At 37.4% G+C, this 27,480-nt stretch overlaps 1 protein-coding gene and 1 pseudogene across 1 annotated transcript in view; both read right to left on the reverse strand.

Moving 5' to 3' along the window:
- The window catches only part of LOC127154114 (tripartite motif-containing protein 16-like), a 47,672-nt gene extending 26,710 nt beyond the window's left edge, over positions 1–20,962 (reverse strand). The window contains exons 1-3 of the mRNA XM_051095521.1: positions 20,381–20,962; positions 19,793–19,888; positions 19,473–19,709 (exon numbers count right to left, since the gene is read on the reverse strand). Of these exons, the coding sequence (XP_050951478.1) occupies positions 19,473–19,709; positions 19,793–19,888; positions 20,381–20,959 (912 nt within the window). The 5' untranslated portion in view covers positions 20,960–20,962. The remainder of the gene's footprint in view (positions 1–19,472; positions 19,710–19,792; positions 19,889–20,380) is intronic.
- On the reverse strand, positions 3,695–8,510 carry LOC127154133 (tripartite motif-containing protein 16-like; annotated as a pseudogene).
- Positions 20,963–27,480: the final 6,518 nt, after the last annotated feature.

The following is a 27,480-nucleotide window of genomic DNA, read 5'->3' on the forward strand; positions in this document are numbered from 1 at the left end:
TCATCAAAGGGGTCATCGGATTCAAAATTCACATGTTGTTTGAACATAAATGTGTGTTGGCAGTCTGTGTACACAAACACCCCATAATGATACAAATCCACAAAGTGGTATTTTTAATCCCTATAAATAATAACCCCTCTTTCAAATCAAGCCATTCTCAGCTTCATGGCTGTGTGACATCACACAGACCAAGGCCGCTCCCACAATAGTTGATTGACATGGCCGTCTTACCTTAGACCCGCCCCGAATGAGCTGGGAATAGTCAGACCGCCACTGGTTTGACACTGGAACAGGGACGTAGACAAGCATGCCTCCTAGGTGATTGAGGACATTTGAGCTGCTGTAGATGCAGAGTATTACTTTCATTTTTGAATGGAATGCACCCCTGATCTACATAAATGCATGATACATGAATCATTGTGATCCAACTTCACCTATAAAAGAAGTGAGTATAAGGATCTTTGCAAATCACCTTTCCTAATAATGTGCTAGTTAGCAAGTTTTGTGGCTAAATGTGGCTAAGTAAATAGGACAGAGAGGGGCGGGGTGAGCAAAGCTCATTAGTATTTAAAAGGACTCGCAACCAGTGATGGGAAAAATGGCGTTATAAATAAACGGCGTTACTAACTGCGTTATTTTTTTTAAAAAACGAGTAATCAAACTAATTACTGTTTCCCACGTTACAACGCCGTTACCATTACTGACAATAAAATGTGGCGTTACTAAAATTTATTATAATATTATTATATTTATATTTTTCAGTTCATCTGACTGGATGTGCATGCAGCATGCTTGTATTTGACGAACCGTAAACTGTAGTGTGAAGGACTAGCTGTCACTTTGTCTCACACACGCAAAGAAAAATATAGCGCAACAGAGTTTTATGCTATGCCGAATTGATGCGTTGCATGTAAACTATAACGTGGAGAGGAAGACATGAAGCGGGCGGATCCATGTGCAAGTTTTTATTGAAGGACATCGACAGAGACATGGTCTTAAAATAGGCAGGGTCAGACAATAGCAAGCAGGTACACTGTAGGCAAGACATGGGAGTAGTCCGTGAAGCAGGTGAGGTTCGATGAACGAATGTAATCCAGGGGGTGTGGCAAAGGGGTAATCCGATAAATGAGCGAGAGGTCCAAAAGGCAGGTGGCGACACAGACAAAACGAGATGACCAGGCAAGAAAGCTAAACTCAGGGAACAGGGAACTAGGGAACACAATCCGATACAACGAACCAAAACACCACAATACTTGGCGAGATACAAGGGGAAGTCTGAGGCTTATATAGAGCGTCTGATTGGATGCAGGTATTAGAGCAATCAGCACAGTGGGTCATGGGAAACGTAGTCTGGGGTGTGATGCAACAGTCTGTGGGGTGTGAAATGTTAGTGAAATGTACAGGCGACCTCTGATGACGGGCAGACCGGACAGGATTCATGAGTTCCTTTGGAGTTCTTCAGCTTTTAAGAACTGCTGGTTTCTCCGGTAGTAGGCGGAACTAACATGCAAACGGTAATCTCATTGGATGGAGCTCACCTATTATTGTCTCTGTTCTGATTTCAGCAAATCAGTTCAAGGAAACGCAGATAACGTGATTAATATACATGAACCCAGCAGCTCATTAACACTTAGTGTGTTTTATATTGTTATTAATAGTAGAATTTGTAGTAGTTCTGTTGTCAGTATAATTTTTATCCTAGAAACTAGTAAACTATAACTAATTACTTTTTTAGATTAACATTCCCAACACTGCTCACAACAAAACAGGTTGCTGTAAAAAGAGCTGATTATGACAAGGTAAAAAGGGTGTTGTTTTATTTTATGTTTTTATTAAATGTGTGTTGTCTGTCATTCTACTTCAAAATATTAAAACATAGAGAGCGAGACTTTCAAATTATATATATATATATATATTGTGACGAGTCGACTGCCTCCCCCCTAATTGTCAGCTGCACCCCGTCGGTAATCGCCGCCCTTCACCAGGCTAACGGGAGTTGTGGGAGGAGGAGGGGCGCTGAAACATCCAGGTCTGGCGGCGTGTGATGAGGCACACCTGATGTGAATGAAGCCTCATCACCGCCGCTAAAATTACTTTCCTCAGGAGACCGGTCTCTTCCCGTGAATGCACTCTGGTGTCCTCGTGGGTCCAGGAAGGGGTGAAAGAAGAGCGCCGCTGTAAAAAGAGCTGCCGGACCCCGTGGGTTATGCACCCAAGGCTACGGGCCAGGTTGCCGGGTTGTTTTCCCCCAGAAGTTCCGCTAGCTACCCTGATAGCAAATTACATCTCTGAGATGTCTATTTGATGTCTGCATTTACATCTGCAAGACATCTGCAAGACATAGTTTGCTCATCTGCAAAATTGGATGTTTCCTATCAGATGTCAAATAGACGTCTATTAGATGTCTTTAAGATGTTTATGATTTAGAATGTATGTAAAACTGACATCTTACAGATGTCTAAGACATTTGTACACAGCAGATGCTTTCCAGATCATGATCTTTAACAGACATCTTGCAAATCTGTGCTATCTGGGTAGAGGAGGATGCCGCTAGAGAAGCTTTCGCACCCCGGACCTGAGCGGGGAGCGCGTGCGGCCGCCGGACTCCGCCCCTTACCTGGACCCTTCCCTTCGGAACACTACCCCTCCTTCACGTAACCCCGTCACATCGCGGACACCAGATCCCCCTTTTATTTTGGACACTTTTTCCCCTTTTTGGACACTTTTTGTTATTGTTTAATAAAAGCCTCTCCGAGGCCTGACGTCACGCCCACTGTGTCTGTCGCTTTGCTCCGCCCCCGTGACAATATATATATATATATCAAACTGCTGCTGCGTTCTATTTATGATGTGCTCACGGTAATTATTTCCTCTCAAATGCCTCATTTATAATGGTTTTGTTGTTGTTGTTATTTTTGGGACACGGCATGACAACATGGTAATGGGCATAACATTTCTGTCACACGCTTGAGGTATTTGGCCAATAACAATGCACTGGATAGCTGACTAATCAGAGGACTTTTGGGGAATTTCCATAGACTTCTGTTGTTTTGATTGTTTTGTACAAACCATATTCTCTATTGCCCTACACCAACCCTACACCTAAACCTAGCCCTCACAGAAAACATTTCTTTTTCATAAAAAAAAAAGCCTTTTGAATTATGGGGACACTCAGAATGTCCTCATATTTCACCCTCTGTCATACCCATGTCATTATACAAATTTGTGTCCTGATATGTCACAAAAACATGCACCCTCACAGCTTTAAATTTCATGTAATTTACAGGTTTTAAGAACACTGATCTATAATAGAATAAATTATTATTGCTATAACCTAAAAATAAGAACAAATTCCACAGTTAATAATTAAATGTGTGACAAATACAGATGATACGGACTCGTGACACTGGAAGACACAAGAACACAAAACACTGAAAAGGCCCAGAGATCCATAAGGTAAATAATAAAAATGAAAAAATGATTCATTGACTAAAATCATTTTAATTGAAAGGTATCATAATCATAATAATAAAATGACACTTCATTAAAAAACTAAATCAGAACAGCGGTTGAGAAAATCACAGAAACACATGGTTATTCAGCAGGACACACACACACATCTTAATGTTTACACACTGATCTTAATGAAGGAAAAAAAATATGAATGACTCTGTAACATCTGAAGGATAAAAATTAACAGATTCTATAATAACTCTCACTTCAGTCTATTCTGATTCTTCAACTGATGAGTTTCACTGATGACCCTTTAAGAATATTAAACCCAGGATAGAGCAGTTGAGTGAATGTGGTCTGGACTGTGTGGATGAGGCTCACTGTGTCAGAGACGCTGTAGAAGGACAGAGTTCCTGCAGTGTGATCCACATACACTCCTATTCTCCTGCTGCTGGGCTTAACAGGGAGATCAGTCTGTATCTTATTGTGTATGAATGTGTATCTGGAGGGAGAGCAAAACAAACTCCAGGACTGATCATTACATCCAAACCTACACTCTATACCCCATCCCTTCCTGCTGATGCTCTTATATGACACTGATATTCGCACACCTTCATTTCCACTCCACTCCAGCTCCCAGTAACAGCGTCCATGCACACTCTCTTTACACAACACCTGATGATACACATCAAATCTGTCCGGATGATCAGGATATGGCTGGGCTGTTCTAGCGGTAGTAATTCTGTTGTTCTCAGGCAGATGGAGGTAAATATGTACTGTGTTCAGATCCACAGTGAGTTGATGGAAAGCTGATGGAGATAAAACACATCAGAATCAGAAATTATGAATTTGTTTGACCTTTTCATATAGCTGATCTCTTAATGTTTAGTGTATCATCACTCTCTCAGTAGAGATGACCAGATATCCTATGCAAATCATCATTTACATCAATTATAAAACTCTTCTTCCACATTCTACGGAAAGAACATGAATACACTCAGTGAGTTTTTCTGCTTGTTTTCATACTGACTTACATTTTAAGAAGTCGTTCCTGGTCCTGGGAAAAATGTTGGTGGATGTGACTGTGAAAATCAACAGACATGAACAACGTGATTCTCATAATCCTTGATCCATTCCCAAGACATTACTAATATGATGTTCTCCATGAAATTAGATAATGATGGATTTGTCTCTGAGAGCAGATGAATCTCCAGGACTTTACCTCTGTCTGAGATCTTCTTGAGCTGCTCTTTGAATATATCCTCCAGTTTGCATCTCAGCTGATGGACAGATTCTGTCAGACCATCAGATGAGAAGACAGAAATGAAGGGGTCATCGTTTACATCTGTACTTTCAGGAGGTGCTGAGAGAGACTGGAAACTCTACAGAAAACAGAAATCAAAACTCATCAGCTCCACACTTCACCCAGTACCGTGCACCAACATCAGATTTGTGTGGCTCTTGTTAACTTGACTGATCTTTAGTAACTCACCTCAATCCAGCACTTTCACAGCATTACCTTCATTCTTCTAATATTCATTGCATCACATTAGAGCTACAGATTCTAGTATTTGCTATATACACTATATGTGAACTTTCTAGGAAATAGTTTGCATGATGAAACATCTGTTAAGAACATAAATGTCCATCTAACAGCTCAAGCACATCAATGGAGTCTTCCTATAGGGTTGAGTAGCTCAAAGACAATGATTGGATTGATTATTATTTATAACTTTAGAGTGGTTAGAGACACAGAAACAAGAACCCTTGAGACACGCTCACATTTGGTTTGGTTTCAATATGCTGAAGCATTGCTAATATACAGCCTAACTTCATGTTTGGAGTCTTCATCGTTAAATTTTGTCAGGTTTGTGGATCACCAGATTCAGTTTTGATAAACGTTACTCAGAATCACTACTATCAAGTTCACTGATTTCACTGTAACATAATGAAGAAGCAAACATTTGGTAAAAAGTTTTGAAACTGTTGGTGCCACTAGTGTTGTTTGAAAGCTAAATATGTCAGAAAGAAGAAAGAGCTTTTCAAAGTCATTTGTAAGCAGTGTGTCTTTCAAAAGAAGATGATCAGATGAGAATCTGACTGATGATTATATAATAAGACACTCATAAAATGTTTCTCTGTGAGTCTCCTGTCACAGCAGGATCTGACTCATGTCCACTATGATCCTGTTCTTATAGATCTCTGTTACCTGCAGGAACTGGATGTGATCCTGTGTGTGTGAAAGCTGCTCCAGCTCAGCATCTCTCCTCCTCAGATCATTGATCTCCTGCTCCAGTCGCTCCAGTCGTCCTTTCAGCTTGACTCACTGCAGCCTTTTCCTGATCTCTGATCAGCCGTATCAGCTCAGAGCGGCTTCTCTCAATGGAGCGGATGAGCTCAGTAAAGATCCTCTCACTGTCCTCCACTGCTGTCTGTGCAGAGCGCTGTTAGGACACAAAATGATTCAGGCTTCAGTGGGACTGAAAGAGGAAAGTCTGAACTAAGACAAACTTCTCTTCTTCTTCAAACTCACCTTATGAGACTCCACAGCCTCTTTCAGCTGCTGAAGATCTTTCTCTCTCTGCTGGATTCTCTGCTGGAACATCTTCTGTGTCTCCTTCAGTTGGTGCTGCAGGACAAATTGATGATTGTGAATGTCACAGAAAACTACTGGCACTAAATCATCAATGAATCCAAGAAAAGTGGAGCTAATAAACCAGTGGATGTAGGCTCAAACTCCAGAAGTAATGATCAGTTACAATCACTGAACATGAATTATGATGAATTTCAAGGCCTGTTTCACACTGTAAGTATAAGTATCATGGAAGTGAAACTGACACAGACACAGAGCTTCACACTGACTGTGTTTCTATGTAATTAACCTGCAGCTCTACACAGAAAATAAACAGACTATTGCAGGGTGTCAAACTTATTTTCACTGAAGGCCGTTTTAACATTATGGCGCCCTCAAATGGCGGTGTAACTGTAAGACAGTACAAATGTTAATACTGCTTATCATATTGTTAAATAACTGTATCTTTATTTTAATATTACTTATTTAAATTACAAATATTGTATATGCATTTGCATACACTGCCCTCCAAAAGTTTGGAAACACACTAGAGAAGTGGGAGTTTGGACAATATTGGCATTAATCCTTTTGTGATTTTATCAATTTGTGATAATTTTGCACTTATAAGGGACAACACAAACTACGAAAACATATTTTATTACATGAACAGTTTATACATAGAAAAAACTAAAATTTTCAGTTCATCCACCATTAGCAGCTATTACAGCTCTGCATAATCTGGGCCCAAATTCATTGTTTTCTAAACTTAATTGGCAATCAATTGTTGAAGCTATTAAGGTGTGCTGACCCACAAAATTTTTAAAAACCTGGACCAAGTTTAAACCAGGAACCAGGCATCACAGCTGGCAAAGGGGCATGTCTGACTTTGATATGTATTGCCATTATTTTGTAATCAAAAAATTATTATTGCTGATCTTCAATGATAATGTCAAATTACTTTGCATTTGCACCAAAAAAATGATAAGGATTTAAACTGATATTGTCCACACTTTGCCAGGGATGTTTCAAAACTTTAGGAGGGCAGTGTAGATGTAAAAATATATGTTGTTGCCATGTGTTATTTAAAAAAAATAACACAGAGCACTTTCCAGGAGTTTACCGGTTGATCTGATCGACTCACTGCAGCAGAAAAGAAGGAAAAACCTGCTTCTTTTCATTTTTATAAGGTACTGATTTCATCAAAATTTACTGGTTCAAATCATTATTTTTTTACTACTCTGAAAACCTCCAGTAGACCGACTCCGCTTGCGTTTATGTGATTTGTCGAGATGATAGGTAATTCATGGTGCACCCTCGTGGGTAGTGTGGTTTATATGGTGTCTTTTCTAACCACTGAGACACTTTAAGTACCAACAACATGTCAGAAGTGCCAGTATACAAAACCAAAGTCAATTTCTGTTTAAACAGTACACTAAATTTATTTGAAGTAATAATAATAATAATAAACATATATATTGGTTCAATTCCAAGTGGTTTTGCAACACATCATTTAAGTCTGACTCAGTGAGGCTTTATAACACTTTTAATTTCAAGAAATTCTTGTCTTTAAAAGTTTTGCTTCAAGCAGCCTTGTTGAAAAATATCTTAAAGAACACTATTTATTTATTTTTTTTGTTATATTTAGTAACTTTCAGGAGAGTGTACTCATTTTTGCAACACATCATTTTATCACTTTGATAAGAAAATCTATCATTTTAACATTCTTCTTTGGTAATTGATCAAGCAGTCTTGTTAAAACATATCTCCAAAGAACCCTAAAATGTCTTCTGAGTAAATAGTAATTGCTGAATTTGTTACTTTCATAATTTACTTTAGAATGCACTGTAAATACTACCAAATAGAAACAGTATTAACTTAATCACAAGTTTAAACATACCTGTTTCTCTGTCCTCTGTGCTGTAGCTGATACGATGTCGTGGTTTTTATGTTCATCTATCGTACAAAGCACACATATACATTTCTGGTCAGTGCGACAGAAAGCCTCCAGGATCTTCTCATGTTTCTGGCAGATCATCTCCTGCAGTCGTCCAGTGGCATCAGTCAAACTGTGTTTCTTTCCTTTAAACCAACTCTCATGTTGTTCCAGGTGATTCTGACAGTAAGAGTTCAGACACATCAGACAGGACTTAAACGCTTTGTATTTTCTTTCAGGACAGACATCACATTGAACATCTCCAGGTCCAGCGTCACAATCAGCAGGACGTTTCCTCTTCTTCAATTTCTCCACCACTTCAGTCAGCATGGTGTTTGTAGCTAAAGCAGGTCTTGGACTGAAGGTCTGTCTGCACTGAGGGCAGCTGTAGACTCTCATCTCATTCTCCCGATCCCAGCAGCCTGTAATACAGCTCTCACAGTAATTGTGTCCACAGGGAATGGTCACTGGATCCTTCAGGAGATCCTGACACACTGGACACAAAAGGTCATCCTGAAAAACTTCTGCCATTTTACTGCATAAACACAGAGACAAAAAACACAAGTACCAACAGCTTTCCTACATTTAAGTTTCACTTTCCCTGAACTCACGTGTTTCCTGTTTCTGTGTTTGTGTACAGTAAATCAGTTATGTCTCCAGGGGCGTTTCTAGGATTTTAAAACATCCGGGGCTGGTGCCAAAACATCAGGCGCTAGTGGTAGTTGGTGGGAGCTCACATTATGCTCAAGTTTTTGTTAGACACAAGTGGTTAAACCTGGATCCTTCTAGGTGGGTCCGGGGGCATTAAACTGGGTGTTAAAGACTTTGTCACACTATTAACAACAGTAAACAGTAATCACTGCAAATAGCAAACATATAAAAGTTAGATAACAAAACTATAACATTACAAAAATATGGTAGACAAATAAAATAATACATTTGAAAATGTATTTATAACTGTAACAAATATATAGTTGCTTGCAAAAATAGGGCTCTATTTTTTTCCCAAATTCCGTTTTATTTTATTTTATTTTATTTTATTTTTAAATTCTGTTTTCTGTTTTCATTGTTCTGGTCTTTTTTTTTAATGGTTAAATTTAATTTTATTAATCAAAATGTATTTAATCATGTGTAATTAATTAAAACCATGAATCTTATACAATTTACCATCAATTTATCAAAAAGTTAAGAAAAATTACGTTTAGGACCCTATGATAAAACAAATATGTTTTAGCATGTCTGTTTATTTAAATGCATAAAAACAACTTTTATTTATTTTTACAATAGCCTTATGGAATTCTGTGTTGTGTATTTTTCTGGTTATCAGATGAAGGTATAAAATATTGATTTAATTGATCTTTTAATGAAAATTATTAAACTATTTACTATTAAAATGTAAAACATGGAAGAAATATTGTGTAAAAAATGTATACATTTTTATTAATTAATAGTAGTAGTAGTAGCAGTAGTAGTAATAGTAGTATACACGTACATTATACTAAATGACTAATAAAGTTAAACCGAACTTTTACTGACGGGTTGACGGGTTGCCGGCTTGGCGTGAATAGACTCTATGCACGAACGCTGCTTACGTATTTCCGGTAGAATCTCGGCCAGCCCATTTACTTCCGCATAGCGTATTCTATAGCGAAATATACTAGCGGCAAAACTCTTTCATAAGATTAATTTGACAGCGATTTATAATTTAAGTATTACAATATAGTATTATATAGTTATACATTATAGTAATTACCAGAATGGCCCATTAGTGAAAGCTTGGGCAAAGGATTAAAGACAAGAAAACATTTGTTGAAGATTGATGATTTTAGATTTATTTTCGTAATAATATAAAGGTATATTTTATACAATGTTGTCTGCACTGCAGGAATGTAAACTTTTAAATATAATAAATTTCAATATAATACTGTAAACATGTAACTATATATAACTTTGAACAGATGCAATGCAGTAATGTAAATATATAAATATAACTGAACATTTATAATGCAGAAATGCAAATATAAATAACTCTGATGCAGTGTTAAACTTTTCATGTACGGTTATGTTGTGTAAATACAATATTAAATGATTATTTGTGTTCGTTTTTATTATTATTATTATTATTATTATTATTATTTTGGTGTGTGTGTTTTCTACACCTGTAGGCATTGAAATGAAAACAAATTGAAACCAAACCAGTAGGTGGCAGCAAAAGGCTGTTTAAATACGTGAGGGAAAACGTCTTCCGGTGCTGCACCGGATGTAACTGAGCGGACTGAGAGTCAATACCTTTAAATTTCTGTGTATATATTTGACGCTTGTTTTACTCAAATGAAACAGTGAAACGTGCATGAAGTGACTCTCGGAGCAGTTCTGGAGATGTTGTTAATGTATTTTTGTCCTCATTTAGTGAAACTGCAGACGCTGAAATCACTGTGTGTGTCAGTGTTACATGTGTAGAAAACTAAACCGCACATCCGCGCCGTTCATTCATAAAAAGACACGCAGAACATGCAGGATTCATATTTAAATAGTCTTTTGCGGCATAATATTTAAAGAGACCAGTCCATATCGCGACTTGATTTAAGTTTAATGACCAACTTTTGATTAAATCATTCAAACTTTGTCAAATTCCGTGGAAATCATAGGGCCATAAAAAAAAAAAAAAAAAAAAAAAAAAAACACATTCGGGGCTGGAGTAAAAACTTTCGGGGCTGAAGCCCCCAATGATTAGCCCTAGCGACGCCCCTGTATGTCTCTGAGTCTGTGAAGCAGATTCCCATTTCTCATTATATATATGCAGACTTGGTGGAAAATTAACCTAAAGGTGGAAATTAACCTAAAAATAAATGTAAAGATGAAGAAAAGCCCATTTTTTCAACAGGAAATGTCATGGTATTATCATTATCTGTAGTACCATCCCAATAGGCTTGTTCAACTTCCTTTAAACCACACTTTATTCACTGGTCAGATTCTGTGAAGACAAGCACGACGTGTGTTGCATGAAAATTTGATGTATGGGAATATATGTAAAACACATATATAATATATATGTCCATGTACGGATTACACATATATACAAAATATATGTCAGATACTTACATATATGCAATATATATTTCAAAATATTACAAAAATGGACGCTTTCAAATATGTAACTTAGATTTTCCCAAATACACACATGTATGGAGCATATATTTCTATATAATACATCATTTAGTGATGATATATAAATTATGTTAAATATAAGTTACAAATATGTGAACTAAAAACTAATATAAATGGCAAAAACATAATAAGGGTAATGTTTCAAAAACTTTTAATTAACTGATCATTGCAGCTACAAAACACAACAATTTTAACACATATTTATTTTAAAGTTATTTAAAATGTATTTAAAGGGATAGTTTCCCCAAAAATTTAAATTATGTAATTATTTACTTACCATCATGTTGGTCCAACCCTGTATGAGCTTCTTTCTTCTGTTAACAAAAGATGATATTCTGTTTGTAACCAAACAGTTTTGGGGCTCCACTTACTTCCTTAGTATTTTCCTACCATGGAAGTAAGTGGACAGCAATCATGGTTACATACATTCTTCACAATGCCTTTTTGTGTTCAGCAGAAGAAAGAATCTCATTCAGGTTTGGATCAACTTGATGGTGAGTAAATAAAACAGAATTTTTATTTTTGGGTGAAGTAACACTAAACAATCAAGTTTTTTTTTTTTGTTTTTTTTTTTTTTTTGCTAATGCAGTTTCGGAGCTCTGCGATTTTGCAGTTCAAGGCTGTACCAATTTGGCCAGAAGTGGTTCCGGGATGTTTCATCACTACATCCACAATCTAAAAATGCAGAAAATTAAGTTAGAAGTACATCAACCCTAATAAGAGCAAGACGATGAAAAGAAATCAGAAAATGAATTCACTGCCATTTTCCATCTATTCTTTCTATTTTTTTTTTTTTTTTTTTTTTATAATACAATTTCATGATTTTTTTTTTTTTTTTTAAACATGACTTTTATTAAAAGTGACCTCCACGTCAGCACTGATAGCAGTTAATATCTGAGAAACATTTAGGATCGTTTAGGGCGCACGTCATATAAATATCATTATAAAGTAATATTACACATGATGTAAATGAAGTAAAACACCTGCTTTCGGCATTTTCCTTGATAAAAACAACTTTTCTGTCCTCTCTGCATCGTGATTAAAAGAAAATATCTCTCTGAGAAAAAGTTCAGGACAGCACAGCACATAAATATCACTATAAATCAATATGATGTTATAAAATATATATTTTAAATAAGATAAAACATCTACAAAACATTACTTCTAGTGTTTCCCTGTTAAAAACGACCTCCACTTCAGCACTGCATAGCAGTTCAGATCTGTGAGAAACGTTTAGGTGCACACAACATATTAATATGGTCATAAAGTAATATTATACATAATGCAAATGAGGTAAAACACTTACTTTCTGTGTTGATAAAACCAACTTTCCTGTCTGCTCTGCATTGTGAGTGAAAGAAAATATCGCTTCTGAGAAAAAAAAAAAAAATACATAAATACACATAAATTTAACTTTAGTTTAGAGCCGCACTATTAATCGAAAAAAAAAATTGCGATCTGGATTCTTACATAAATGCGATTTCATTTCTAAATGACGGCGATTCATTTGCATTCCCTGCATTCAGATCATGGTCACACTCACACAATAACAAAATACTATTAATTCACCAATCAATTATAAACCTCGATCACGTCTCTCCTTCTCCCTCATGGCCACGTTCCGCTGTCCCTCACGTGAGGTGTAACAAGGTGGCAGACCTAAACGGAGTCAGTTTGCTTCGTGGATTTGTAGCAGTAAGAGGGAATAAAAAATAACCCCAGTGTGAAAAATCTTGGTGGTGATGGTGAGAGTGAGCATGTACTGTAACAGTATTGGTACAGAAAAAAACACGTGCCACACCATTTCTCCGCTCCGACCAAAGTTCAACCTGCTGAGATCCAGTGTGAAACACTTGTGATATATAATTGTAGTATGTATTTGTGATTAAGCTATAGCATGTGTGCATTTATACTAAATGTTTTTAGACTACCGTTTTTAATACAAATAGGCTACCTATAAAAGCATGTAGTTATATTTTTTTTTACCATGGTATTGACCACCATTATGTGTGGTTTTAACTGTTTATCATGATTTAAAATGTATGCTTGCTACTATGGGAGACCAATGCTTAATTTAATATAATAATAATAATAAATTTAACCATATAAAACTGAGGTTGCTACAATTTTTACAGATGTTACTGATTGATAATGAACAAAAATTTACCTCTGCATCCTCAAGCTACTATCAAATGTCTAAGAGACAAAAAAGTAATATTATTATTATTAATATTATCATCATTATCATTATCAGACAACCCAAACCTGTTTCTTGATTTGAAACAATACAAACCTATGGTCTGCTTTTTATTTTATTATTGGTTTATTTATTATTTGTTATTTTAATGTTCTTGTATGTTTAAAATGTTCAAATTACTTTTATGCACTTTAAGGGATCAAAAATAAAGAAAAGTGACTATTTTTTGTTACTCCAGCACTTTATTGTACTAAATGTCCTGTGTTGTTGTTTTTTTATTTTTTTTTTATTTTTTTAATTTTTTATTTTTTTGTTTTTTGTTTTTTGTACTTGAGTGCAGTAAAATTTGGTTGAAAAATGAGAATTGTGTAAGAGAATCCTGATCTCAATTCCCATGGGGAAAAATCGTAATCCACATTTTAGCAAGAATCGTGCAACCCTACTTTAAATCAATATGAGGTTATAAAATAAATATTTTAAATAAGATAAAACAGTTACTTTCCCTGTTAAAAACGACCTCTACCTCAGCACTGCATGGCAATTGAGATCTGTGAGAAACATTTATGTTGGTTTAGGTGCATACAACTATAAAATACATATTTTAAAGGAGGTAAAACACTTACTTTCTACGTTTCCCTGTTAAAAGCGACCGCCACATCAACACTGCATAGCATGTTTAGGCATGCACTGCATAAACGTTAATAACGTCCTAAAGTAATATTATATTAAAAAACATATCGCAATTGAGGTAAAACACTTATTTTCGGTCTTTCCTTGAAAAAACCAACTGCCCTGTCTGGTCCGCATCGCGAGTGAAAGGAAATAATATTATCTCTCTGAGAAAGAGTTTAGGAGTAATTGCACAGCATCTTGTCTATTCCGCATCGCAAGTGATAAAAAAAACTGTCTATGAGAAAAGTTTAGCCGCATACAGCACATTAATATCATTATAAAACAATATGATATTACACAACACATTTTGTGTGTAAGATTTAACGCTTTATTTCGTTGTTTCCCGTCTTCATATGCTCCGCATCGCGAGGAAAAAAATGGCGTCTGTGTAAAATATTTTAAATGGGCGAGGCACGCACACCAGCAAATTTCCCGGATGTGACCGATAAAGATATTAGGCCGTATTTACACCGGCCAGAGGGCGCTGTTTACACTAGCTAGTGTTAATCCTCTAAAATTCAACACCACACGTGTCACGAATCTGGTCGGTGTCCCGTTGTCCACTCACCACCACATGTCACTCTCGCCTCACCTACACATTCTGACTGTTAGTATTTGCATCTCGGACTGCATCTCCCACCCTCCATTATTCTGATTATCATTATTATTATGACCAATCAGGCGTTCTATAAAAACCCTGGTCCTCCCCAGTGCACTTCACGGATTGTTGAATCGTTGTGTTGTTGTATTCCTAGTTCCTGTTCCAAGTTCCTAGTTCCTGGTTTTTGATCTCTCGCCTGGTTATCTCGTTATCGTCTGTCTAGCCGCCTGCCTTTGGATTATTGCTCCTCATAAAAGGACTATGGGTTTGTCTCGCCTCTGACACTTCCTGTTTGCTCCATTTTTGACCCTGCTTGTTCGACTATGTATCTGTCTAAATCCATTAAATAAAGACTTACAGTGGATTCAAGACATGTCTCTCATTCCGCGTAACAAGAAGTTTAAATCCTTACTCTAAAAATCCTTAACATCAGAATTTTAACACTGCGATTTTGCTAATGATCCATTCATAAACTCTTAAGTATTTGGTTATTATTATTATTATTATTATTTTGGAGAGCAGTGTACATTGTCCTTTGTGTTCAGCCGAACAAATAAATCTATACAAGTATGGAACTTCTTGAGGCTGAGTAAATAATGAAAGAATTTTCATTTTTGAATGAACTATTCATTTAACAAGAAATTAGTTTAAGACAAAAACTAATTTCCTGTACAGTGTATTTGATGGGTTTTTTCTTAACCACTATCTATATGATCAAATAGTTTAATAACTCTGTAAAAAGTTAAAAAACAAAAAAAAAAAGTAACTGTGTAAACTGTGTAAAAAAAAGTCATCCACATGTTTGTACATGTTCTTTATAATATATGGATCATACAAACAGTGTTATTACAAATATGTACATATATGTTCACATATAATAAATATCTATATCCCCAATTTATTGGTATTTAGTTTATGTTGAACTTTATTCATGAACAGATGCAGTATATAAAAAGTGTTTTCTGTTGCTCATAAAAACAGTTCTGTGTATTTGACAAATGTTGCATTTAATTCACATTATCTGTGATAGAGTATGCAAACACTGCGAGAGCATCATTACCAGGATCAGAAAGTGTCCGCCCCGACTGCAAATGGCTACTTTTGCCAGCCGGTGCCAGGCTAGTATAGTTAATCTCAAACAAGCCTAAAACCTCTGCGCAAGTGGTGTTTTCTTGTCTCCTGCTGCTCTCTGACTGGCTGGTGATGCGTGAGAATTTATTACACACATTTATTCTGAAATGCTATTTTACTGACACTTATTTCACTTGCAGTATTAATGTCATTAAGACAAAAGAGGAGACTCTATAACATCTCACTGTTTCTGATTTATCATGCAGCTCAAAGCATTATAGGTAGAATCTGTTCTGATTCATCAACACAGTTTAATTGATGATGCAGATCCTAATCCAAACCCAGGATAGAGTGGCTGAGTAAATGTGGTCTGGACTGTGTGGATGAGGCTCATTGTGTCAGAGACGCTGTAGAAGGACAGAGTTCCTGCACTGGGATCCACATACACTCCTATTCTCCTGCTGCTGGGCTTAACAGAGAGAGCAGTATATATGTTGTTGTGCCAGAATGAATATTTGACAGGAGAGCAGAACAAACTCCAAGACTGATCACTGAATCCAAACACACACTCTTTATCCCGTCCCTTCCTGCTGATGCTCTTATATGACACTGATGTACACACACCATCATTTCCACTCCACTTCAGCTCCCAGTAACAGCGTCCACACACACTCTCTTTACACAACACCTGGGACCAACCCTCAAATCTGTCTGGATGATCAGGATACGGCTGCTCTGTGTCAGTGACAGAAATAACTCTGTTGCTCTCAGACAGACGGAGGCGTTTAAATGCTGTGTTCAGATCCAGAGTGAGCTGATGGGAATCTGATGGAGATAAAACACATCAGAATAAGGATTTATGAATCTGTTTGATTTTTTCAAATAGCTCTTCATGTTCAGTGTATCATCTGTGTTTCAGTACCAGCTGACCAGATATCCTGTGCAAATCATCATTTACATCAATTATAAAACTCTTCTTTAGCCTTCTACAGGAAGAACATGAACACACTCTTTTTCTGCTTGTTTTCTTACTGACTTACATTGTAGGAAGTCGCTCCTGGTCCAGAGAACAATGTTGGTGAAAGTGACTGTGGAAATCAACAGAATTGAACAGTGTGATTCTCATGATCCTGCATCCATTCCTAAAACATTTCTAATATGATGTTCTCCATGATATGAAATGATGATGGACTAATTTCTGAAAGCAGATGCATCTCCAGTACCTCTGTCTGAGATCTTCTTGAGCTCCTCTTTGCAGTAATCCTCCAGTTTGTCTCTCAGCTGAAGGACAGATTCTCTCAGGCCATCAGAAGAGAAGAGAGAAATGAAGGGATCATCATATCCATCTGTAGTTTTAGGAGGTGCTGAGAGAGACTGGAAAATCTACAGAAAACAGAAATCAAAACTCATTAGCTCCACACTTCACCCAATAATCAGCACCAACATTAATTTTGTGCAAGTCTTATTGACTAGATCCCCTGATGACCAGTTCCACTCATTCTGTACTATATGACAGGAAGAACTGTACAAACTTGTTAAATCATCTAAACCAACAACATGTATGTTAGACCCTATTCCACCTAAGCTGCTAAAAGAGGTCATAAAGAAGTCATAGATCCTCTTCTGACTATTATTAATTTGATATTGTCATTAGGATATGTCCCCAAAACCTTCAAACTGGCTGTTATTAAGCCTCTCCTTAAAAAAAAAAAAAAAAAAACAGAATTTGACCCCAAAGAACTAGTTAATTACAGACTGATTTCGAATCTCCCATTTCTGTAAAAGATACTAAAAAAGGTAGTTTCCTTACAACTATGTTTCTTCTTAGAGAAAAATGGTATCTGTGAGAATTTCCGGTCAGGGTTTAGACCATATTATAGTACTGAGACTCATTTCAAATGATCTGCTCTTATCATCTGATCGTGGTTGTATCTCTCTATTAGTGCTACTGGATCTTAGCACCGCATTTAACACTATCAACCACAGCATTCTTTTAATTAGACTAGATAATCATGTTGGCATTAGAGAAAGTGCACTGGCATGGTTCAAATCGCACTTGATCACCATCAGTTTGTGGTAGTGAATGAAGAGGTATCATACCAATAACAAGTGCAGTATGGAGTACCTCAAGGCTCAGTACTAGGACCGTTACTTTTCACACTTTACTTGTTACCCTAGAAAGATATCATTAGAAAACATGGTGTTGGCTTTCACTGTTATGCTGATGATACTCAGCTCTATATTTCTTGGCGGCCCGATGAAACATACCAATTTACAAAACTAACAGAATACATAGTTGATATAAAACACTGGATGGCAGTAATTTCTTACTGTTAAATTCTGAAAAACAAACTACAACAACAACAACAACAAAAAACAGATGTGTAAATATGGGACCAAAACCTCTGAATCTAATAACCTAGAGCACTGTCTAGTACTTGATGGCTGCACTGTCCATTCGTCATCGATTAGAAACCTAGGCATGCTATTTGACAGCAATCTTTCTTTTGGAAGCCACATTTTTAGCATTTGTAAAAACACATTTTTCCATCTTAAAAATATATCTAAATTATGGCCTGTGCTCTCAGTGGCAAATGCAGAAATGTCATGCGTTCATGACTTCAAGGTTAAATTACTGTAATGCTTTATGGGGTGGTTGCTCCAGCTAGTTCAAAATACAGCAGCTAGAGTTCTTACTAGAACCAAGAAGTATGACCATATTAGCCCAGTTCTTTCAACACTGCACTGGCTCCTGATTAAACATTGCATACATTTTGAAATCTTGCTAATTGCCTTTAAAGCCCTGAATGGTTTAACACCATCTGAGTGAGCTCTCATTGCAATATAGTCCTTAACGTCCTCTATGATCTCAAAACTCTGGCTATTTGATAATACCTAGAATGTAAAAATCAGCTGCATGTGGCAGATCCTTTTCCTATTTAGCACCCAAACTCTTGAACAATCTACCTTACACTATTCATGAGGCAGACACACTCTGTCAGTTTAAATCTTGATTAAAAACCCATCTCTTTACCCTGGCTTACACATAACAAACACATCTTTGTTATTCAAATCCATTAAAGGATTGTTCAGCTGCAAACCGGGAACACTTGTACCACCCAATGTACATGCTATGCCAAGAATGGCATCTATGCTAATATTAGTCTGTTTCCTTTCTTATCTTGAGGTCACCGTAGACACCAGATCCAGACTGTATCCATATCTGATGGTCACTGTAATCACCCAGTTCCAGTCCGTATCCAGTCCAGATGGTGGATCAGCACCTAGAGACAACCTCTACAGCCTTAAATGTCAGTGGAGACCATGTCAACTAGATGAACCCCAGAGACAGATCTCGTCCAAAAACCTTGTCACCTAGACGGTCATCAAGACAAGACCACAGGAACCAGATGAGTTCTCTGCACAATCTGACTTTGCTGCAGCCTGAAATTAAACTGCAGGTTTCTTCTGGCCAGTGGAACTATTTCAGGCCACTATTTCATCACACTATTTCCCTGTTAATAAAGTAAAGACTTCACTGTTGTGTCCGGAGTAGACAGGGTGTGATAGTAATCTAAAACGGCCCATAAACTGAGTGGGACGATTATTCCTGAAAGGAAACCATTCAGTAACACAAATGTTGTGATCATCATGATATTATCTGTAAGAAAGATGCACCAAATACAGATACAAAGAGGAGGGAATAGTCACAAAAACAGAGAAATACTGTAATACCGGAAGAAACCTGTCACAGGAGGATCTGGTTCAAGTCCACTATGATCCTATTCTTCTAAATCTCTGTTACCTGCAGGAACTGGATGTGATCCTGTGTGTGTGAAAGCTGCTCCAGGTCAGCATCTCTTCTCCTCAGATCATTGATCTCCTGCTCCAGTCGCTCCAGTCGTCCTTCAGCTTGACTCACTGCAGCCTTTTCCTGATCTCTGATCAGCCGTATCAGCTCAGTGTGGTTTCTCTCAATGGATGAGCGGATGAGCTCAGTAAGGATCCTCTCACTGTTCTCCAGTGCTACCTGTGCAGGGCGCTGTTAGACACACAGTGATTCAGGGACTGAAAGAGGAGAGTCTGAACTGAGACTGAAACAAAATTCTTTTTTAGTGCACTCACCTTATGAGATTCTACAGATTCTCTCAGCTGCTGAAGATCTTTCTCTCTCTGCTGGATTCTCTGCTGAAACATCTTCTGCATCTCCTTCAGCTGGCGCTGAAGGACAAACAGATGATAATGATGTCACAGAAAACTACTGGCACAAAATCATCAATGAATCTAAGAAAAGTGGAACTGATAACCAATGGCTGTATGTTCAAACTCCAGAAGTGATGACCAGTTACAATCATTGAACATGAATTATGATAAAGATTAAGACCTGTTTCCCACTGTAAGTGTAAGTAGAGCTTCTAACTGACAGTGTTTCTGCTGAGTATAAGAGCTTGTATTTTCACTGATGAAAGTACATATTTTGTCAAAGAACAGATGAATCACTCCATTATTTTATGTTGTTTAATCAAAGTCTGTTTTATGAAAGATTGTGTTGATTAAGGTTTCAGATGCATTTTCAGCAAACACTGAAACTCTTCTTGCAGCTTTTCATTTCTACTATCGTGCATAGTGTGAATGCTGTAAGCTGTTAATATGGTGCCGATATAAACACATGAAACGAGTGCCAGTAATATTTCAGTGTCTAGTTATAAATACCTGTTTCTCTGTCCTGTGTTCTGCAGCTGATACAATGTTGTGGTTTTTATGTTCATCCATACACAGCACACATATACACTTCTGGTCAGTGCAACAGAAAACCTCAAGGATCTTCTCATGTTTCTGGCAGATCATCTCCTGCAGTCGTCCAGTGGCATCAGTCAAATTGTGTCTCTTTCCTTTAAACCAACTCTCATGTTTTTCAAGGTGATTCTGACAGTAAGAGTTCAGACACACCAGACAGGACTTGATAGCTTTGTATTTTCTTCCAGTACAGACGTCACACTGCACATCTCCAGCTCCAGCATCACAGTCAGCAGGACGTTTGGTCTTATTTAGTTTCTCCACCACTTCAGTCAGCATGCTGTTTGCAGCTAAATCAGGTCTTGGACTGAAGGTCTGTCTGCACCGAGGGCAGCTGTAGACTCTCATCGGATCCTGCTGATCCCAGTAGCCTGTAATACAGCTCTTACAGTAACTGTGTCCACACGGAATGGTCACTGGATCCTTCAGGAGATCCTGACACACTGAACACAAGAACTCATCCTGAAAAATTCTGACTTCTTCCATTTTATTCATTGAATACAGAGATACAAACACACAACAGTTACTTTCATAAGTAACTAATACACTATACTTTCACTTTCTCTTTTACTGTTTTGTGTTTCCTGGATCTGTGTTTAAGTAACGTGTGTAAAGCAGTTGTGTTCAGCATCCTCTGCCACATTGCATTATGGTATTGGTAATGACTCTAAGGATTCCCCCAATTTGCCCAATGACGGAATCCAATGGGTGGGCGAAAGTATAATGTGTGTAGGTCTTTTAATTGCACTTCTGCAAAGTTCACTTAATTTATCAGGATTTAGTCTAGCTCCATGTTTACTCTGTCTCCAATTTTATGTCATCATTATTTCTAATTAAAACTGATCACAAATATCGATAATATAATAATTTAGATATTTTATTATTTTTAATGCCCTATACTTTCAGTTATTCATTCCCTGTATTGCATAGAAATTCACTCGGCCATTAGTGAACTCATGAACACAAACCTGCCAGTGTTGATCTTAGTCAGCCGATGCAGAGTGAACTATAACTTTAAGTCAGTTGCCACAAGCTCACTTGTACAAAAACATTTTGGTTACTATGTAATTTCCGTTCCCGGAAGGAGGAAAGGAGACAACACGTCAGAATGTACTGACAAATTGAGATCTCGCCTGAAAGCCCTGTCATTTTTTAGTGTAAACTAAATGAGCCAATTCATATCAGCATGCAAGAACCTTTTCTTTCTGCAGGCCTCCGTAACAGACGAAGAGCTGCTCTAAGGTCCTAAATCAAGATGGTCCCCGACAGACAGCAACAATGCTGAGCCCCGCAATTCTTTTGCTGTTTTTGTTTGTTTGTTGTGTGTTTTGGCATTCTTCTATAAGTTTTACCAGAAACAAACTCCTTTTTTCAGTTTTTGATTACTGTCGAACACAGAGATGGCAAAAGTACACACATCCTTCACTCAAGTAGAAGTACAGATATTCATGTTTAAAAATACCCTGTTAAAAGTAGAAGTACTGACTACACTTTTTAAGGTAAAGTAAAGAAGTATGCGCTCAGACATACTCTTAAAGGGGTTATCGGATTATTCCACAAGTTGATATGATTCTTTAGGGTCTTAATGAAAAGTCTATAATATACATTGGTTAAAATTTCTCAATGGTTGTATAAAACAACATCCTTTTTACGTTGTCAAAATGAGCTCTGCAAAAATCATCCCATTCTGGTAGTGGCTGCTTTAAATGCAAATGAATTCTGCTCACCCCACCCCTCTCTTCTCTCTGTGGAGTGACGAGCCTGTTTACTTTAGCCACATTTAGCCACTAAACTTGCTAACTAGCACATTATTAGGAAAGGCGATCGTAAAGATTCATAAAAAAACCCCTCATACTCACTTCTGCTGTAAGTGAAGCTGGATCACGAATGATTTGTGCAAACAAAGACGGATATATGTAGATCAGGAGCCACATTCCCTTTACAAACAAACGTAATCCACTGCATCTTTAGTGGCTCAGATGTTGGGAGTAAATGACGACCACTATGTTCATTATTACATCCAGCAACACAACACCTCAATCACTCAATCGGAGATATTCTTGTCTAACTTATATCCCGGCATCGAAACAATGGAGGTCGGACTGTGACAGTTGATCTGAGGTAAGACGCTCATGTCAATCAACTATCGTGGGAGCGGCCTCTGTGGGTGTGATCTGAGAATAGCTTGATTTGAAAAAGGGGAAATTATTTTTACAGATTAATTAAAAACCACTGCATGGATTTTTTTAATTATTGGGTAGATTTTTACATACACTGCCAATACACATTAATGTTCAAACAACATGAAAACGTGAAATTTTGCATCCGATGACCCCTTTAAGTAAAAAGTACCCATTACTACTACCTGTTTTAGTGTCATGCTGGTAACTGGACCTCACATCATATTGACACATTAATACAAAATAACTTACATTTAAAATGTGTTAGCTATATCAAGGCTAAACATCCACCATGTAGAACAGGGCTGGACTGGGACAAAATTTCAGGCCGGGAAATCGCACACTCATCCAGGCCATCCCATACACTCACAACAAATTCTGAAAAGAAAAACAACCCTATTTTTTGTATGGCCATCACATTTAAATAAATGTTCAAAAAAACCTTAGGCTAGGGCCGTGCAAAATATGTTATTGCGTTATCATGAGCCATATTTTTTCTTACCAAAATTAACCATGGTTTATTACTTTAAAAGCATAGTATCCATGTTTCTGTTTTGTTTTTATGTATTTATTTATTTATGTATTTATCATTACAATCTGTTTTAATTTACAACCATAGTTTTTCACATCTCATGGTTAGACTATGGTTAGTGGTTGTGGTTACCATGGTTAACTATAGTAACCATGGATTTTGGTTTTCATTTTCGTAAGGGTTGTGTTGTTATCTGCCCTACACTGTAAAAAATAAAAAAACACAATTTGTTGAATCAGTTTAAAATAATTTGTTACCCTGCTGCCTTAAAATTTTAAGTTCAGTCAACTAAAATAAGTTTAGTCAACTTGAAATGTTAAGTTGTACTAAGGAACAACTTAGATATTTGTGTTTGCTAAACTTAACAGATGAGTAAGTAACCCAGCTGCCTTATAATTTTAAGTTGATTAAACTCAAATATCTAAGTTGTCACTTAGTAATTTAACATTTCAAGTTGAATAAACCTTTTTTGAGTTGACTGAACTTAAAATTTTAAGGCATCCAGGTTACAAATTATTTTAAGTTGACTCAACAAATTGTTTTTTACAGTGTAGCTCCCTCTGAACATATTACAAAATTATGTTTTATAACATTGTTTGCTAAATTACTGCTGTAACTTTACAGTAGATAATAATAATGTTGTTTAGCATAGAATATTTTGAGTTATGATGTAGTTTTGTCTTTGTTTATTTAGTTAAGCATTAAACTGCTAGCAACTCTTAGCAGGCTGTTTACAGATAACTTGAAGTCCTGAACAGGGGTGCGTTTCCCGCACAGTGACGTAACTCGCATATTAACCTCCGTAGTATGATGCATTGTTGTGGAAACAAACTAGCTAATCTCGACTGTTTCCCGAACATGGTCACATCTCCGTTGTTGAACCACATTACTTCATCAATGTAGGGCTGTTGCTAATGACATCACCGAGTAATAATTTATGCTATTTAACTCATTAGATCTCTAAAATGCAGCTATATTAAACATGGCACCTGATGACTAATTTAGTAAACTAAGGAGTAGTTCACTGAGCTTCACTGAAACCTGGCTGAGTGAAGCCATTCAGGAAAACGTGTTTCATCTGCCAGGCTTTCAGCTGTTCAGGTCAGATCGTATCATATCTCATCACATAGTCACATATTCAGTTTGCCTACAGATCAAACAGGTCTGTTGATGATTTGGTCAACATGGGACTGTCTTATATTCTGCAACATCTTGATAGACATGGGACTTATGCAAGGATCTTATTTGTGGACTATAATTCTCCCTTCAATACCATCATGCCTGACCTTTTCTTAGACAAACTGACCCAGCTGTCTGTGCCCTTATATATAAACTCACATCCAGGAAATGCAGGGATGTGCACTGGAAAAGATAACTCTGGCAAACTCCTGAAATCTGCAGATGACATTACCATCATCGGCTTTATCCACAGTGGAGATGAGTTTGCTTACAGACAGGAGATTTAAAACAATCACAACAACCTGGAGCTCAACACGTTCAAAACAGTATACGTAGATGATCGTGGACTTCAGGAGGAACCACCCTGCACTCCCCCCACTCACAATCATGGACAGCACTGTGGATGCAGTAGAGTCATTCAGGTTCTTGGGCACAATCATCTCTCAGGACCTGAAGTGGGACATTCACAAAGACTCCACTGCTAAAAAGGCCAGCAGAGGATGTAATTCCTCCGCCAACTGAGGAACTTCACCCTGCTACAAGATCTACTAAAACAGTTCTACTCGCCATCACTGAGTCTGGCCTGTGTTCATCCATAACTGTCTGCTTTGGTTCAGCTTCCAAATCAGACATTAAGAGACTACAACAGACTGTCAGGACTGCTGAGAAGATTTTTGGTTCCCCCGTCCCCAACCTCCATGATCTTCACACCTCCAGAGTGAGGAAAAGAGCTAAGAAAATCACTTTGGATTCCACAAACCCAGCCCACTCTCTCTTCAAACTGTTACCCTTTTCAGTTTACAGAACACAGACCACCAGAACAGCCAGGCACAAGAATGGTTTATTTTATTTTATTTTTTCCCCCACAGGCTATATTCAGCCTGAATAATTAGAACATTCATAAGTAAACATTGTGACACATACAGTGTCCAAAACTGTACATTTGTAAACTTACACACGTTTAAATAACATATCTGCACATTTGTAAATAACAAGTGAAACTAGCATATACTATGTGAAAATAACGTATTTTCTTTGCGAGAGATGGTGTTTACACTAAGTGTAAATAGTTATAGGTTCTATTTACATCATGTTAAAATAGCTGGATTTTCTGCTATTTATAATACTTATTGTAAATAGACTTAATTATCTGCACCTCAGTATTGTCGTACATGTAAAACTTGCAGTTTGTGCGCTCCCATTTAAATCATGAAATGTGCATTGGAAAATCATGACAACATTTTTTTGATAAAACATCTTTGATGAATTGTTCATTAATAAATCACAACCATCCAACCATGTTATGGGCATTACCATTCATACAGGCTACAGCAGAAGTTATTTTACACAACTATTTTGATTTCAAACGAACGTGTCAAAAAGGCCCATTCCTTGTGTGTATAAACATACTTGGTAATAAAGCTCTTTCTGACTTCTGATTTCTAAAGTTCTGCATTCAGTCAATGTATAGGTGCAAAGCGCGAACGGGACAGAGCAAAGCTAGAACTGGCTCTGGCTTCTCCAAAGGCAGCACTTGCAGGTTCACCACCTGATCCCTGAACAGCATGGTGGGAACCTTGGGCACATATCCGGGCTGGGGTCTCAGCATAAAGTGAGAGTTAGCCAGCCCGAATTCCAGGCATTCTGATTAATTCACACAGTTTCACTGATGATTCATTATTAACCCAAAACCCAGGATAGAGTGGCTGAGTGAAGGTGGTTTGGAATGTGTGGATGAGGCTCACTGTGTCAGAGATGCTGTAGAAGGACAGAGTTCCTGCACTGGGATCCACATACACTCCTATTATATTGCTGATGGGCTTCACAGGGAGAGCAGTCTGTATCTCATTGTGTATGAATAAGTATCTGGAGGGTGAGCAGAGCAAACTCCAGGACTGATCATTAGTTCCAAACAAACACTCAACACCTCCCTTCCTGCTGATGCTCTTATATGACACTGATATTCGGACACCATTATTTCCACTCCGCTCCAGCTCCCAGTAACAGCGTCCAGGCACAGTCTCTCTACACAACACCTGAGGATACACATCAAATCTGTCTGGATGATCAGGATACGGCTGGACTGTTTTAGTGGCAGTAATCACTCTGTTGCTCTCAGACAGATGGAGGTATTTATTCACTGTGTTCAGATCCAGAGTGAGTTGATGGGAATCTGAAGGAGATAAAACACATCAGAATCAGGAATTATGAATCTGTTTGATCTTTTCATGTAGCTGAACTCTACAGGAAGAACATGAATACACTCAGTGAGTTTTTCTGCTTGTTTTCTTACTGACTTACACTGTAGGAAGTCGTTCCTGGTCCAGAGAACAATGTTGGTGAAAGTGACTGTGGAAATCAACAGACATGAACAGTATGATTCTCATGCGCCTGCATACATTCCTAAAACATTTCTAATACGATGTTCTCCATAATATGAGATGATGATGGACTCGCTTCTGAGCAGATGAGTCTCCAGGACTTTACCTCTGTCTGAGATCTTCTTGAGCTCCTCTTTGAAGAAATCCTCCAGTTTGTCTTTCAGCTGATGGACAGATTCTCTCAGACCATCAGAAGAGACGAGAGAAATGAAGGGGCCGTCATTCACATCTGTACATTCAGGAGGTGCTGAGAGAGACTGGAAACTCTTCAGAAAACAGAAATCAAAACTCATCAGTTCCACACTTCACCCAATAACCTGCACCAATGTCAGATTTGTGCAGCTCTTGTTAACTTGACTGATCTTTAGTAACTCAAAGCACTTTCACAGCATCAGCTTCATTCTTCTAATATTCATTATATCACATTAGAGTTACAAATTCAAGTATTTGTCACTATACCCTATATGTGAACTTTCTAGGAAATTGTTTGGATGAGAAAACATCTACTAAGAACATAAATGTCCATCTAACAGCTCATCTGAAAGCCATTTGTAGGCAGCATCTTTTTCTAAAGGAGATAATCAGATCTGATGGATGGTTATATAACAATACAAACATGAAATGTTTCTCTGTGAGTCTCCTGTCTCAATGGCTCAAGTCTATGTGATCATGTTCTTCTAGATCTCTCTTACCTGCAGGAACTGGATGTGATCCTGTGTGTGTAAAAGCTGCTCCAGCTCAGTG

Source organism: Labeo rohita, chromosome 22 (genome assembly GCF_022985175.1).
Source record: "Labeo rohita strain BAU-BD-2019 chromosome 22, IGBB_LRoh.1.0, whole genome shotgun sequence".
In the NCBI taxonomy this organism is placed as follows: domain Eukaryota; kingdom Metazoa; phylum Chordata; class Actinopteri; order Cypriniformes; family Cyprinidae; genus Labeo; species Labeo rohita.